The sequence below is a fragment of the Palaemon carinicauda genome, chromosome 15 (assembly GCF_036898095.1).
Source record: "Palaemon carinicauda isolate YSFRI2023 chromosome 15, ASM3689809v2, whole genome shotgun sequence".
Lineage (NCBI taxonomy): Eukaryota > Metazoa > Arthropoda > Malacostraca > Decapoda > Palaemonidae > Palaemon > Palaemon carinicauda.
In genome coordinates this window covers 19,562,615-19,579,504 of record NC_090739.1, presented here as the reverse complement: position 1 = coordinate 19,579,504, position 16,890 = coordinate 19,562,615, and the positions used below count along the sequence as shown (strand labels likewise).

The following is a 16,890-nucleotide window of genomic DNA, read 5'->3' as shown; positions in this document are numbered from 1 at the left end:
TCAGGACGATGGACCTCAGCCTAAGAGGAAACCTCAGAAGTCAAAACCCCAGCAACGTCAGCAAAGACGTCAGTTTCCGGGACCCGCTACCTCCCAAGTGGTTGCCCAACCACAACAGACCTTTCAATTGGTCCCCCAACCGGTGTTGTCACAGTCACCGGTCTTCACCCCTGCCTTTGAGCAACCATCAACTACCTTTCATGCCAAAGGTAGAGGCTCGTTCAGGGGTGCAAGCAGAGACGCATCTCGCCGTCCCTCCAGAGGTAGAGGAGGAAAGGGAGCTAGCGGCCGAGGCAACAAGTCCTCGGGACACCAGAAGCAATGAAGCGCTTCCGGTGGGAGGAAGACTCCGCCAATTCCAGGATCGTTGGACCTTCGATCCCTGGGCACACAGCATCATCAAGAACGGTCTAGGCTGGAGTTGGACGCAACCACCCCCAATCTTCCAGCAGTTCTTCCAGCAATCAACCCCCCTTCTGGAAGAATATGTTCTAGACCTCTTGAACAAGAAGGTGATAAGGAAGGTAAAGTCCACCAGGTTCCAAGGGAGACTGTTTTGTGTTCCTAAGACGGACTCAGACAAACTCAGAGTCATTCTGGACTTATCCCCCCTCAACAAGTTCATAGAGAACAACAAATTCAAGATGCTGACGCTTCAACAAATAAGGACCCTTCTGCCTCAAGGTTCCTACACGGTCTCTATAGACCTGGCGGATGCCTACTGGCACATTCCAATGAACCATCACGCTTCCTCCTACCTAGGATTTCGACTCCAAAGGAAAAGCTACGCCTTCCGGGCCATGCCCTTCGGCCTCAATGTGGCCCCTCGGATCTTCACAAAACTGGCGGATGCCATAGTACAACAGCTCCGCCTAAGAAACGTCCAGGTGATGGCCTACCTCGACGACTGGCTAGTCTGGGCTCCATCGCCCGAAGAGTGTGCAAAGTCTTGCAACGAAGTTACCCAGTACCTAGAACACCTGGGATTCAAGATCAACGAGAAAAAATCTCGCCTCTCTCCAGCTCAGAAGTTTCAGTGGTTGGGAATCCACTGGAATCTTCAGTCACACCGCCTTTCCATCCCCCAGAAGAAAAGGAAGGAAATAGCAGGGTCTGTCAAGCGACTACTGAAATCCAAACGCATTTCAAGACGACAGCAGGAACGAGTTCTAGGCTCTCTACAATTCGCCTCAGTGACAAACCCAGTGCTTCGTGCACAGCTAAAGGATGCCGCGGGAGTCTGGAGACGCTCGGCATCCATCGCTCGAAGAGACCTCAAGAGACGGCTTCCAAACAGACTACGACGCCTCCTAAAGCCGTGGTCGGAAGAAAAGGCCCTGAAAAGGTCCATTCCTCTCCAACACCCTCCTCCATCACTCAACATCCACACGGATGCCTCACTGGAAGGTTGGGGAGGTCACTCCCACCAGAAACAGGTTCAAGGTACCTGGTCTCCACTATTCAAGACGTTCCACATAAACATCTTGGAGGCCATGGCGGTCCTTCTAACTCTGAAGAAGTTATCCCCGCCGCCCTCGATCCACATCCGTCTAACCCTAGACAACTCGGTGGTAGTTCGTTGTCTCAATCGCCAAGGCTCAAGATCGCCCCAGATAAATCAGGTGCTTCTCCCAATCTTCCGTCTGGCGGAGAAGAAGAAGTGGCACCTGTCTGCAGTTCACCTACAAGGATTCCGCAATGTGACAGCGGATGCTCTATCTCGGACAAACCCGATAGAGTCGGAATGGTCTCTAGACGCAAGATCGTTCTCCTTCATCTCTCACCAAGTCCCAGAACTTCAGATAGATCTCTTTGCAACGAGCGACAACAATCAACTTCCTCTGTACGTAGCCCCGTACGAGGACCCCAAAGCAGAAGCGGTGGACGCCATGTCACTGGACTGGAACAGGTGGTCCAAGATCTACCTGTTCCCTCCCACCAACCTTCTGTTGAAAGTCCTCTTCAAACTGAGAACCTTCAAAGGGACAGCGGCCCTAGTGGCTCCCAAGTGGCCCCGGAGCAACTGGTACCCCCTGGTCCTGGAGCTGCAGCCCAAGCTGATCCCTCTCCCGGGCCCAGTTCTCTCTCAACAAGTACAGAAGTCGACTGTCTTCGCTTCATCATCGAAAATCAAGGACCTTCATCTCATGATTTTCTCTCCCTTGCCGCAAAGAAGAGGTTTGGGATCTCGAAGAAAAGTCTAGACTTCCTAGAGGAATACAAGACCGAATCCACGAGACGGCAATATGAATCATCCTGGAGGAAATGGGTCTCCTTTGTCAAGGCAAAAAATCCTAAAGAAATCACAATTGATTTCTGTATGTCCTTCTTCATTCACCTTCATGGACAAGGATTAGCAGCCAATACGATTTCAACCTGCAAATCGGCCTTGGCTAGACCAATTCTATATGCTTTCCAAATTGATCTGTCCAACGACATCTTCAACAAATTACCAAAAGCATGTGCTCGCCTACGTCCAGCACCCCCTCCGAAACCGATCTCCTGGTCACTAGACAAGGTACTCCATTTCGCCTCCAACTTGGACAATGATTCATGCCCCCTCAAGGATCTGACTCAGAAAGTTATATTTTTATTTGCTCTCGCTTCGGGAGCTCGAGTCAGCGAAATAGTGGCATTATCAAGAGAAGAAGGACACATCCTGTTTACCGATTCAGGAGAAGTGACCCTCTCCCCTGATCCGACGTTTCTCGCTAAAAACGAATTACCCACCAAAAGATGGGGCCCTTGGAGAATATGCCCCCTGAAGGAGGATGTCTCTCTATGTCCAGTAGAGAGTCTCAAGGTCTATCTTCGCAGAACTTCGAACTTTGGTGGAGGCCAACTCTTCAAAGGAGAAACATCGGGCAGCGACCTGTCACTGAAACAATTAAGAGCGAAAATCACCTACTTCATTCGCAGAGCGGATCCGAACAGTACACCCGCTGGTCATGATCCTAGAAAAGTGGCATCTTCTCTGAACTTCTTTCAGAGCATGGACTTTGAAAGCCTTAAAAACTTTACGGGCTGGAAGTCCTCGCGAGTTTTCTTTAAACATTATGCGAAACAAGTGCACGAAGTCAAACATTTTGTGGTAGCCGCAGGTAGTGTTATGAAACCTGCACCTAACTCTGCGTAGAACAGTGAGTTACTTGGGACTCTAACTCTTCGGGTGCCTATGTTGACCCTCGAGCGATTCATAGTGATGTCTAAAAACACTTAGTGCTTTTATAACTGTTCTTATCCCAGGTGAAATGTCATAGTGTCACACAAGTGCCGCATGCCTTGAGCATGATGTGTTATTTAAAGACTTGCGTTCCTCGAGAACGAGTACCTACTAATCCTGAAATTCCTTTTCAGATTCAAGAGCAAGCCTTTATTTCTATGTACATTATTATTACTGTAAATGAACTTTACTTTTGCTGTAAATTATTTAATTTCTGCATTGTGAAATAAAATTTCTATTTTATTACTTATGCGTCTCTTTCAGCTCCTACTTACTATGAAATACATACTGTCATAGTTTTATTTATTCCTCCTTTCTTATGGTTATGAAGAATTTAAGATGTCTAATCCTAAATTATATTCACCCTGTCTCAGTAAGGTTCCTACACGAATACTTACTTCTGATAACCAAGAGATGAACTCTATACACAGTGCCCAACCACCACTGGTCTAATTCAGAATGTTCCTATACAAATACCAAACATTCCGCTTCATCTCTAAGTTCTTCAAGTTCTTCTCTCAGGATGAATAGCCCTTCAATACCACTTTGACGTCGGCATAGCCCATGGGAACTTCCTGCCAAGGGGGGCAGGATACTTCGTTCCTATGGTTCTTTATCTAAGATTACTTTGCTGTTTTGTCAATGCCTAGGCACTTAATACTGGGGGAAAATCTACCACGATACATTGATTCTCTGGTACTCTTCCATCAGGACGCCATGGCTTGAGCCCAAAAAACGGATTTTGAGCGAAGCGAAAAATCTATTTTTGGGTGAGATAGCCATGGCGTCCTGATGGACCCTCCCTACTACTTCGTCCAGTTTTGTTCCCACCCTATGCAACTGTATCATGGTGATGGGCAGCAACTGGCTTCAGGATGAAGACGGGCGTGACGTCATTAGAGCAATGGCGTCCGTTTGTTTACGTCTCGAGTATCAGTAGTAGCCACGAGTGAGATTAGCTGTGGAACGGCTCCCAGCTATTCTCAGTCCTTACACACCGAAGCATTAACTCTGTTCGGGGTGAAGATAGCTATGTGGCGCGTTCAGACATGCGCGTCCCCTGTTGTATTACGATGTCTTAAAGGGAAACCTTTGAGATACTCGCTCCAGAAGTTAGAATTCTGTGATAACCTGTGGTTAAATTCTCTGGGAATATCTTAGTAGTCTTATACCCAAGGAAGCTACCAAAAAGGAACCTTCCATCAGGACGCCATGGCTATCTCACCCAAAAATAGATTTTTCGCTTCGCTCAAAATCCGTTTTTTAATATTGCATCAGTGATTTGCTCCATTTAAAATTAAAATATAACTATATTTAATGTTATTGACTCAGAAAACAAGCACAGTTGGTATAAGCTAGGACTCTTATATGCATGGTAGATCTTATAAATTAATATGCTATCCATGGAATATCAGTTCTCTTTCTAAATAGTTAACCTTCCAGGATTTTTTTTTGTTTTTGTTTTTTGTCAGATACTCAGGCTGCTTGAATTTCTTTATCATTACAGTTGTTGCTGCAATCAAGGAGGATGTGACAAAACATCGAATATTGATTTTCAAGGCAAGACTGTTGTTTTTGTTTTTAGCTGATGAAGCAAAATATTAATGAAATCCATATATATAACCCTTTATTTCTTACTATGGAATTGTTTCTATTTTGTGTGTTTTTTTTTATATATATTTTGTGAGTACAGTACATGCAATATCCAAAATCCTGCTGATAACAAGGAATAACTAGTAATGTAAACAATATAAGCTACTTCTGAATATATGCACCCTGAACTATATTAAAATTACATTCAAAATAAGTTGGTATTATTTAAGTGTAGAATAAAAGAGTATGATATATATCAAGAGAAGTGCTGGTATAATACTGCAGTCGTGTTGTTTTCATTATATGGCAGGCCTCCACCAAAATTGTGTGTCATAAGCAAAATGCCTTGATATCCTAATCTGTTCCCTTTAAGAGGAGAGAGGATGAAAATTTCATAACTCATGCATAGCAAAGGGAAAGGATATTCAGAAGTGAAATAAGGGATTCTTATCAAAAGAATTGTGTTAAATCATGTTCTTATTTAAGATAAAGTTAACAAATATTATACAATACGTTACATGCATTTATGGAAGCTATTCATTTTCTGATTGTGATGGAGTTATCTTTTATATTAAGCAGGATCAAGAGGTTGTTAATTTCTTGACATATAGAAATTACATAATTACAAAGTCCTGTTTTATATTTAAGTTGAGTAAAGAAAAGATATTGATATTCATGTGTAAAGAAAATATATTGATATTCATGTACTTCTACTTTATGATAATATAACTTTTGTTCTTTTTCTTTATCATCTTATTATTGGAGCAGGATCAAGGGGTCGTTAGTGGTCAGAGACATGTTGAAATTGGTAAATGGTTTGGTGAACCCGAGTCTACATTTTACAAACATCCCCGGTCACCTCATCCAGATGTTTTTCGTGTGTCAAATGATCGGACTGAAGGATGCACAAGTATGTTCATCTCGTTATCAATTTTTTTTATTCATTATTACATTTATTATTTTGCAGTTTAATATCTAAGTACAATTTTACTGTATATACAGGATTGTGTATAATTAATGTGAGTACATAGCTATCAATATTTGAGAAGAACTTTAGGACATCAATATACTGTACAAAATTGTGCATCATGATAGAAAATAATTTTAATACTGTATGCTCTACTCCCTATACAGACATATTTTGTCTACAATGTTTCTAGAATCTAAGGAAAATTGAGAAAAAGTAAATTAATGTAGAAATTTCTTTAAAAAAATTGTGACATCTACAAGAGATGTTTTTTCTTCAGAAAATGATAAAACAACAAACCCAGTCACATGTGTATTAATCTTGAAGGGGAATTGACTTGCTAAGTAAGCTACGAAAATAATTAATAAAAGAATTAATGAAGGTAAACAAAAAAATACTTATCCACAAAAATGGCAGTACAAGTCATGAATGCAACAGTAATCCTTCATGGGTATGTAAAACAGTATTGTTTTACTTCAAATGAGAATCAACACCATTAAGGCCTTGAGCCGAGGAAGACAATTTCACAAAATAAGTGAAAAACATATTGTGCAGTCAACCAGAGTATGTGCAAAGTTATTAATTCTTGTCATTTGGAATGCTTTGTTCACTTAAGTTTTGTAATCCTGAACATCATTCATTTCATCTACATGTACAGTATTGTTTTTTCTATACAGTATATACTCTCTGTATAGGTATTGCTTTTTTTGTAAATGACTGTGACATCTCTTTTAGACAAAATTTTGAAATGCTTTGTTAGCAAAATTTACTTGCTATGAGCTAGTGGATTTTGAGAAATATTATTTGATCCTCAGAAAGGAAATTAGCTATTTAAAATTTTTGAAGCCACCCTTCTACCGATGTATTATAAAAAGCCATTGTCTTCAGGTACTTATGTGGTTTTTCCCATAAGGAATGTGATTGCCCCCAAAAATGGAGGTGTGAACAGTTTATAATGGATTTTCTTACAACCTTGGCACTTGAATTGTAAGGTAAATTATATGATTGCACTATTGAGCTTGAAGAGGTTAATGTATGACTCAGACAACTGTAATATGTTGAAAATATAGAAAAGATTAACATTTTGTTCTTCTATAGTACAGTATAAGTGGTATTAGAGGTTAGAGGATTAGTTTTTTTTTATATGCATTGTACATATGTTGCTTGGAAAATTATCTATCAAGTCCCCATATGCCAACAGGGGGTTCTCAAATCTAACATAATAAACTTAGGCATCCAGCTCAAAATCCTCAACCCTGTAATCTTCATTGTTTTTAGTGAGCTGGTTTTCCTAATACTAGTGAGCTATCCTACATATTGTATGTATCAAGAATTCCTACAGCTTTTTCTGCACAGTAAAATAGGTTTAAATGAAATTTTAAAAATTTATATCTACAGTATTGAACACACAAGTTCTTATCTCTGAAATTTCTTAAGCCAAATATTCTTATCTTGGGGCTATATTGATGTTTTTAAAGTTTAGAAATATTTTTTTTTCCCATTTCAGATGTTGGCCGTACAGGATGGCATATAGATGGCAGTTTTCAAGAAGCCCCTTTTGGCTACGCCCTATACCATATGGTAGTTGTGTTGTTTTGTAAAATGTTATTTTTATAATAAAATAAATTTTTGAATATACTTACCCGGTGATTATATAAGCTGCAACTCTGTTGCTCGACAGAAAACTCTACGTAAAAAATCCGCCAGCGATCGCTATGCAGGTAGGGGGTGTACTTCAACAGCGCCATCTGTCGTGCAGGTACTCAGTACTCAATGTAAACACAGAACTCAATTTTCTCCTCGGTCCACTGGGTCTCTATTGGGGAGGAAGGGAGGGTCCTTTAATATATAATCACCGGGTAAGTATATTCAAAAATTTATTTTATTATAAAAACAACATTTTTCAATATTAAACTTAGCCGGTGATTATATAAGCTGAATCACACCCAGGGGGGTGGGTAGAGACCAGCAATAATTGTTTACATTATTATGAGCTAAGGATTTTTTATTTCATTTTAGCAGTTATTCAAAATAACAAACATAAAATAAATAAGTACCTGGTAAGGAAGACGACTTAAACAATTACTCTGCCTTTTTAAGTACGTCTTCCTTACGGAGCCTCGCGATCCTCTTAGGATGCTGAGCGACCCCTAGGAGCTGAAGTATCAAGGGTTGCAACCCATACAACAGGACCTCATCAAAACCTCTAATCTAGGCGCTTCTCAAGAAATGACTTTGACCACCCGCCAAATCAAGTAGGATGCGAAAGGCTTCTTAGCCTTCCGGACAACCCAAAAACAATAATAAAACATTTCAAGAGAAAGATTAAAAAGGTTATGGAATTAGGGAATTGTAGTGGTTGACCCCTCACCCACTACTGCACTCGTTGCTACGAATGGTCCCAGAGTGTAGCAGTTCTCGTAAAGAGACTGGACATTCTTAAGATAAAAAAGACGCGAACACTGACTTGCTTTTCCAATAGGTTGCGTCGATATACTTTGCAGAGATCTATTTTGTTTAAAGGCCACGGAAGTTGCGACAGCTCTAACTTCGTGTGTCCTTACCTTCAGCAAAGCTTGGTCTTCCTCATTCAGATGGGAATGAGCTTCTCGTATTAACAGTCTGATAAAATAGGATAAAGCATTCTTTGACATAGGCAAAGATGGTTTCTTAACTGAACACCATAAAGCTTCAGACGGGCCTCGTAAAGGTTTAGTTCGTTTTAAATAGAACTTAAGAGCTCTTACAGGGCATAAGACTCTTTCTAGTTCATTTCCAACCATACGATAAGTTTGGAATATCGAACGATATTGGCCAAGGCCGAGAAGGCAGCTCGTATTTGGCTAGAAAACCAAGTTGCAGCGAACAAGTGGCTTTTTCCGACGAAAATACGATGTTCTTGCTGAAGGCATGAATCTCACTGACTCTTTTAGCCGAGGCTAAGCATACCAGGAAAAGAGTCTTAAGAGTGAGATCTTTCAGGGAGGCTGATTGTAGCGGTTCGAACCTGTCTGACATAAGGAATCTTAGTACCACGTCTAAATTCCAACCAGGTGTAACCAAACGACGCTCCTTCGTGGTCTCAAAAGACTTAAGGAGGTCCTGTAGATCTTTATTGTTGGAAAAATCTAAGCCTCTGTGACGGAAGACTGATGCCAACATGCTTCTGTAACCCTTGATAGTGGGAGCTGAAAGAGATCGTTCTTTCCTCAGATATAAGAGGAAGTCAGCTATTTGAGTTACAGAGGTACTGGTCGAGGAAACGGATACTGACTTGCACCAGTTTCGGAAGATTTCCCACTTCGATTGGTAGACTCTAAGGGTGGATGTTCTCCTTGCTCTAGCAATCGCTCTGGCTGCCTCCTTCGAAAAGCCTCTAGCTCTCGAGAGTCTTTCGATAGTCTGAAGGCAGTCAGACGAAGAGCGTGGAGGCCTTGGTGTACCTTCTTTACGTGTGGCTGACGTAGAAGGTCCACCCTTAGGGGAAGTGTTCTGGGAACGTCTACTAGCCATCGAAGTACCTCGGTGAACCATACTCTCGCGGGCCAGAGGGAAGCAACTAGCGTCAACCTTGTCCCTTCGTGAGAGGCGAACTTCTGCAGTACCTTGTTGACAATCTTGAACGGAGGGAATGCATATACAGTAGGGTCCCGAATTATGCGAGAATTTGGTCGATGAAAGGCCTCGTGTAATTGGAAATTCGTATATTTCGAAACACATTATGGCGGCAAACAGCAACCTACCCGTCAATTTTTTTTTCACTCCATTTCTAGCTTTCTAGCTATATATATACTGTATATACACTGTATGTGTGTATGTATGTATGTATATATATATATATATAAAACATATATATATATATATATATATATATATATATATATATATATATATATATATATATATATATATATATATATATATATATATATATATATATATACTGTAGCTTTTATCTTAACAATACTGTAAGAAATCCTTCTTATAGATTTTTTTTTATAAAATACTGTACAAAATTTCTTTTATGGATAAATAAAACAATAAAAAGTTGTTAAAGTTTTGATAATTTTCTATGACTGTAGTATTTACTACTGTACTATGCATAGCTTACTGTTTTCAGTATTTTCCGAATGATGTAGAATTATTTCCTATAGATACAAAAAACAAAAAAGGGTTTTCAAGGTTTGATACAGTACGTATCTAGCAATAGTTAAAAATTACAGTATAGTACTGTATATCCATGATGACACTCCCACACGTAAACACGGCCACTAGGCGCAAGTGTGCAATAGGCTGCTGTACGATAATCACGCTTTTTTTGCCCTGAGCGGTCATTTCACTAATGATAATTTTTCAAAGTTAATATAATTTCTTTATGCTTATAATTCGTAATTATAGTTAAAAGTAGGGATATTAATTAAATGGTTGAGTAAAAAAAACAATTAATACTACTATTATTTAATTTCAAATGGCTACATAATACTGAATATTCTAATGGGTTCTTTTTATCTTCAATCGTAAATCTTACGCCTGGATAAGCAACAAAAGGAAAGGGATAGGTCTCTCTCTCTCTCTCTCTCTCTCTCTTCATATCGTTTCCTGTATAGTTTTCAAATATGTTCGTCATACATTTGTACATTATTTATCCACTTTATTCTCTCTCTCTCTCTCTCTCTCTCTCTCTCTCTCTCTCTCTCTCTCTCTCTCTCTCTCTCTCTCTCTCTCTCGCTCTCTCTCTCTCTCTCTCTCTCTCTCTCTCTCGGCGTTTCCTTTCCCTTTATAGTTTTGTGAAATTTCATTGTCCAGTCATTCGGTAATGAGAAGTCATTTTCGCTTTCGACATCGAAAGAAAACTTTGTTTCTTCAATATACTCATCACTGGAGGATTCAGAACTAGTGCTCTCATTATCAAACAGGTTATCATTATCAAATTCCACAACAAGAATATCATTTATTTCATCTAAAGAAATAACCTTCCTCTTTAGACCTTTCATTACAAAAGGAACAACAAATAACCACTTATGCATGAAAGCCCGAGCGCACTGATAGGAAACCAGTTCAAACCAGAGTTTTGTAACATCAAGCTACCTTCAGAAAAATAGTTGCCAGACATCATATAAGTTTCTATTCACAGTCCCCATATGCTGAGAGTGTTGCCAAGTGGTGATCCTATACTTACTATACGAGTAAAGTAACATCACGAGACTGACGGCTTGTAAAAGGCAATTAAAGTCATGAACGGAATATACAGTTGAAGGCGGTACCGAGTAGATCGTGGTGAACGGTTTATCACGTGGGTGACGCTTAACAGGTTAAAAAAACATTTTATATAGTTCGGTATTTTCTCTATCCATCCTCTCCCAGAAAACCTTCAAATGTGAATTATCGGAATGTGTGCAGATCTTGGCAGTGCGATAACTAGTTAGCGACTGAGAATAAAAAAAAATAAAAAGCCCGATTGACGATGCTGATGAAGAGGATATCGAATACCGATTTTTCCCTAATTGATTTTTTCTACGTTCTGTCTAATCCAATGTACAGTACATTCTTATGTAAAGGGCGAACCCCAACATTTCTTGATGCTGCTACACTTTAATTATAGATATTTTACCACCTATTTATAATCTTTATTTATAATAACATCTTTAGTAAAAGCTCTTCAATATCACTTTCAGGAGTAAATGCGTTTATGATCGACGATGAAACGTAAAAAAAAAAACGTTTTCCTTTTAAGAAGGCGTTTTTTTAGGAAAAAAAAAACAACACGAAACAAAATTGCTCATATTTCATATATTTTGATTTTCTAAGGATAAATAAAACATTAATTATAACATTATTATTACATAGTACCTGGTAAGATATCTTTTGCCGCAAAAGTTAACCTATAGACAGATGTTAAAATTGGTTAGCGAGTTCGTTATGATCGGCGATGGAACGTACTAAACAAAGTAATGGGTTTGGTTGTGGTGACATGTTTGGCAGTAGCATGATATAAAATAGTCTTTATTTTGATGGTTTTTAATTTAAAGTTTAATGAATAAGGATTTTTCACCATAATCACAACGTAAGTATAAAAATTAATTAGTACAAATATGGAATATTGTACATATAGGTGTTGGACAGTTAGGCTAGGCCTAGCGACAAGTTCACACAACAGATGGGCAAACCTTAACATTTTTCATCCAAAACTAGTCTTAAAATGTTTGAACAGAAATCTTTCTCTCACATTCTCCCCCCCCCCTTCTCAGACATCGGGGAACCATCACCCCCCCCCCAATACAATTAAGAAAACAATAGATTTCCTACGCTTCGCGGTGCTTGACTCGCGGATTTAGAATGCTCCTCGCAAATACAGGAAAATTAATTTTTAAAAACTATCGATCGCGTAATTGAGGAATCGCGTAATTAGAACACGTGTAATTCGGGACCCTACTGTAGATCTAGATGTGACCAATCTAGGAGAAAGGCATCTATATGAACTGCAACTGGGTCCGGGATTGGTGAGCAAAATAATGGGAGCCTCTTGGTCATCGAGGTTGCGAAGAGATCTATGGTTGGCTGGCCTCAGGTGGCCCAAAGTCTCTTGCATACATCCTTGTGGAGGGTCCATTCTGTTGGAATTATTTGTCCCTTCTGACTGAGACAATCTGCCATGACATTCAAGTTGCCTTGGATGAACCTCGTTACTAGTGATATGTCTAGACCTTTTGACCAGGTGAGGAGGTCCCTTGCGATCTCGTACAACGTCAGAGAGTAGGTCCCTCCTTGCTTGGAGATGTACGCCAAAGCCGTGGTGTTGTCCGAGTTCACCTCCACCACTTTGCCTTGAAGGAGAGACCTGAAGCTTTTCCAGGCCAGACGTACTGCCAGTAGCTCCTTGCAGTTGAAATGCATTGTCCTTTGACTCGAGTTCCATAATCCCAAGCATTCCCGACCGTCTAATGTCGCACCCCAGCCTACGTCCGATGCGTCCGAGAAGAGAACGTGGTTGGGAGTCTGAACAGTCAGGGGAAGACCCTCTCTAGGTTGATATAGTCCTTTCACCAAGTCAGACAAGACTTTATCTTTTCGGAAACCGGGATCGAGACCGCTTCTAGCGTCTTGTCCTTTTCCAGTGAAAAGCTAGATGGTATAGAAGAGGACGGAGGTGTAGTCTTCCTAGTGACACAAATTGATCCACGGATGACAGCGTCCTTACCAGACTCATCCACAGCCTGACTGAGCAGCGTTCCTTCTTCAGCATCTTCTGGATGGATAGCAGGGCTGGGGGCTGATCGTCTTGTTCAGCAACGTCCTCATCAGAGGGTTCCTCATCCGAACTGATGAGGAAACGGCAACGGAGTGGGCAACGTCTGACTCGCTGAATCCCGTCGCACTGGTGGATGCGTGACGGAGCCGGACGCAATATCATGGAACTGCTGCACAGTCTGTGAACTGTCAACAACCATGGGTGCGCGAGGAAGTACAGCGTCAACCCGAAACTGTCTAGACCGTCTGGGTTGTGCAGTCAACACCCTACCGGGTTGCTGAGGTTGACGCACTGCGTCACAACAAGTCACCTCTGCTGGTTGTTGAACGTCCTGAACGTCAACAACCACCTCCGAGCGTCGCTTAACGTCAACGTGCGGCTGGCAACCCACACTGGGTCGCATCGGTGGAGGAACCACCTCAACTGGCAGACGCGAGTAGGTTACCTCAGCGTCAACAGGGCGCATAACCGACCGGTTGGAAGGTTGTTGGCCAGAAGGAGGAACCACCTCAACTGGCAGACGCGAGTAGGTTACCTCAGCGTCAACAGGGCGCACAACCGACCGGTTGGAAGGTTGTTGGCCAGAAGGTTCTTCTCCGCATTTAAGTCCTCTATCAAGGACGCAAGCTTGGACTGCATGTCTTGCAGCAAAGCCCATTTAGGGTCTACGGGAGCAGGTGTGGCAACAGACGGGGTTAGCGACTGAGGCGGAACCGTTTACCATCCCTGAAAGCCTTGTTATGTGTGCCATAATAGTACAGCAAAACTTCAAAGGCTTGACAAAAGCTGAGAAGTTGACCTGTAAACAACTTGGAGCGTCTCCTGGCTAGGGGCCAGGGAGAGTCTACCAGAATTGAGAAGTCTATCTGGGCAGAGGCATGAACTCCCAAGCCGAGAACTTCTCTCGTGTCATATCAGACTCTCGCTCTATAAGCCAGTTTAAAAGAAGGGAAATCAAAGGCTGTATCCCCCAAACTCCTCCTGGTGAAAAAACCAGTCGCCTAGCCAACGTAACGCTCTCTAGGAGAGCGAGAGAGCACTAGCTTAAAAACAACGGCTTCGAAGTAGCTAGGCCTAGTGTAAGTTCTGACGTTTAGGCGAACGAGGAGCAGCAGTTACAAGATCCGGACGAAGATCCTTAAAAAAATCATCATGATTTAATTAAAGTCCATAGGAGGCTAAGCAGCTTAAGGCTCCTCTCCATCTGACAGAGTCCTCAAGGGAATATCAGTAGGAGGGAGAACAGCAACTTCCTCATCTACAGGAACCTTGTCCGATAAAAGCTGAGTCTCTCACTGGTGCCTTAGTAGCGGACCAGAACGCAACGTCATGTAACTGCTTGACAGTCTGTGAACTGTCAACAACTGAACTGTCAACCACAACAGGTGCGTGAGGACGTACAGCGTCCACTCGAGACTGCTTTGACTGTCTAGACTGAGCAGTCAAAACAATTCTAGAATGTGGAGGTTGACGCACCGCGTCAAAACAAAACAACTTAGACTGTTGTTGTACCTCACGAACGTCAACGGAAGGTTCCGTGCGTCGCTGAACGTCAACATGCGGCTGGCAGGGTACACTGGAACGCATGGGTGGCGGGACTCTCTCAGCTGGAGTGCGGCAGAAGGTCGCCTCAGCGTCCTGCACAACCGTGGTTGGTTGTAGGCTAGAGGTTGGTGCAGTGTCAACCTTCTCCGCACGAAAGTCCTGCATCAATTACGTTAACTGAGACTGCATGGTCTGCAGCAAAGACCACTTAGGGTCTACAGGAGCAGGTGCTGCAACAGACGGTGTGACTGCCTGATGCGGTACCGCTTTGCCTCTCTTAGGAGGTGAGCAGTCGTCGGAAGACTGCAGCGAGTCCGAACTGACCCAGTGGCTACAACTGGGCCGTTGGACTTGCGCGGAAGGGACCGACTTGCGCTTAATAAGCCGCGAGACCTTGGTCCATGGTTTCTTACGAGAAACCTCTTCCGCAGACGAGGAATAAATGGGCTCTCTCATCTTTGTGTGGGTGGGGCGATCTTGGGTAGATACGCCCGAAACCACGGAGGGAAACGTCTGTTCGTTGATCAAGGCCTCTCGAACCCATAAGTCGTTCGACATTACTTCTCCCCTGGGCTTGGGAGCTTGCAAGAGGTCCCGGACTAGGTGAACGACAGGCACGAACAGACGAACCCTCGGACGCAACACTGTAACACTTTGCGCATATCACTTTATCGATTTTCTGTTTTGCACTTATTTCACTGAAATCGAAACTTTTACTGATTTCTACCTGAAACGCGCAATTCTACCCTTCATTAAAAGGTAGTAATTGCGAAATCAGTCGTATAATGCAGCTCATTAATACCAGCAAAAAACAGAAAACATATATTAAGATAAAAAATTCAGTGGCTGGGAAAGAGACTAAACACTACAGTAGTTCATATAAACTACGTTTTCAATCTCTCACCGCACAAAGCCTGGGGACGAGAATAAAAACCTAAAAACGTTTTACCTTCCTCCCCATACAGAGACTAGGGACGAGAGTAACACGAGAACAACGTTACCCGCTTGAACGGAACGTTTTCTCTCCTCTCTCTCCCTCCGTCTCTATCTCTCTCTCTCTTTCTCTCTTGATTTCGCACCTAAGAGAAGAGCCCAATTATATATCGTCAAAAAAATATGTTATTTGACTAAAGGAAAAAACTGAAAGGTTTTCCAAATAAAAAGTTCCTTTAAATTAGAATTTAAAACATTTAAGCTAAGAAAGAATGAACAAAACGTCAGAATCGATTTACTCTTACTGCAAAGTGAAACCGTGATACACTCTCTCTCTATCGTAACGATAGAGCGCATGTTGAACGTCCTGAACGTCAACAACTGCGTAGCCTAAAAAACTAAACGTTAGTTCATCTTTGAAAACAGTACGAAGACTATCAAAGAAATTCTTTCATAAAACATTACATTTAAAAAGTTTTAAATTCTTTAAAGGCTAAATACGATATAACGGGCTCAACGTTGATTAACTTCGGTTCCAAGTTAGGACCGCCTACTATCAGGAAAGGTCGCATATAAACAAAACATTAAAATTTATTTTTATATGTTTATAATAAATGGAAAGTTAATCGAAGAGGCCTAATAAAGGTGGAGAGATATAAAAAATATAGATCTATAACGTGATAAGAAAAATTACTAAAAACCTAAACACACTTCCGTCTAAGGGAAGGGTCGGCCATTTAAAAGTGAAAGAGAGTCCATACTCTCTTTGTCACCATAATTAAATCTATCCAAAACGAGTTCAAGTTTTGAGATGAAGATAAAACACCTGCATAGCGAAAGCTCAAAACTAGAATAGTGTACTGCACCAAATAGTTGTGAAAACAAATCCAGTTAGTAACAGCGAATTAGTAGGTCTTGCCGGTAGCCCGACAGAGAGAAAATAGAGTTCTGTGTTTACATTGAGTACTGAGTACCTGCACGACAGATGGCGCTGTTGAAGTACACCCCCTACCTGCATAGCGATCGCTGGCGGATTTTTTACGTAGAGTTTTCTGTCGAGCAACAGAGTTGCAGCTTATATAATCACCGGCTAAGTTTAATATTGAAAATTGCTATTTTCAATGTCATGCGCATGTTAGTAAAACCTAGAATTATTTTCTCTAACTATGAGTAATTGAGATGTGATCAGTATCTATGCTAAATTATTGATGCTAGTAAATATCACCATAGTATTCAAATAAATTTAATATTCAAATTCACTGAATAAGATAAAGATATACTATACCATGAATAATTTTAGTTGTGCGTTCATGTTCTCATATAGTCCATGAGTTCTTTATATGTTAATGTGTCAGATTTATGCATTAGACAAATTTCTTA

At 41.2% G+C, this 16,890-nt stretch overlaps 2 protein-coding genes across 4 annotated transcripts in view; one reads left to right on the top strand and one right to left on the bottom strand.

The window, feature by feature from the left end:
* LOC137654505 (distal membrane-arm assembly complex protein 2) overlaps positions 1-16,890 on the bottom strand; it is a 347,277-nt gene that overhangs the window by 83,267 nt on the left and 247,120 nt on the right. The gene's annotated exons all lie outside the window — the stretch shown is intronic.
* Positions 1-16,890, top strand: part of LOC137654504 (alpha-ketoglutarate-dependent taurine dioxygenase-like) — a 30,114-nt gene that overhangs the window by 7,474 nt on the left and 5,750 nt on the right. For both annotated transcript variants that reach the window (XM_068388177.1, XM_068388179.1), the window contains exons 3-5: positions 4,731-4,783; positions 5,585-5,726; positions 7,291-7,364. In XM_068388177.1, coding sequence (XP_068244278.1) covers positions 4,731-4,783; positions 5,585-5,726; positions 7,291-7,364 — 269 coding nt within the window. The remainder of the gene's footprint in view (positions 1-4,730; positions 4,784-5,584; positions 5,727-7,290; positions 7,365-16,890) is intronic.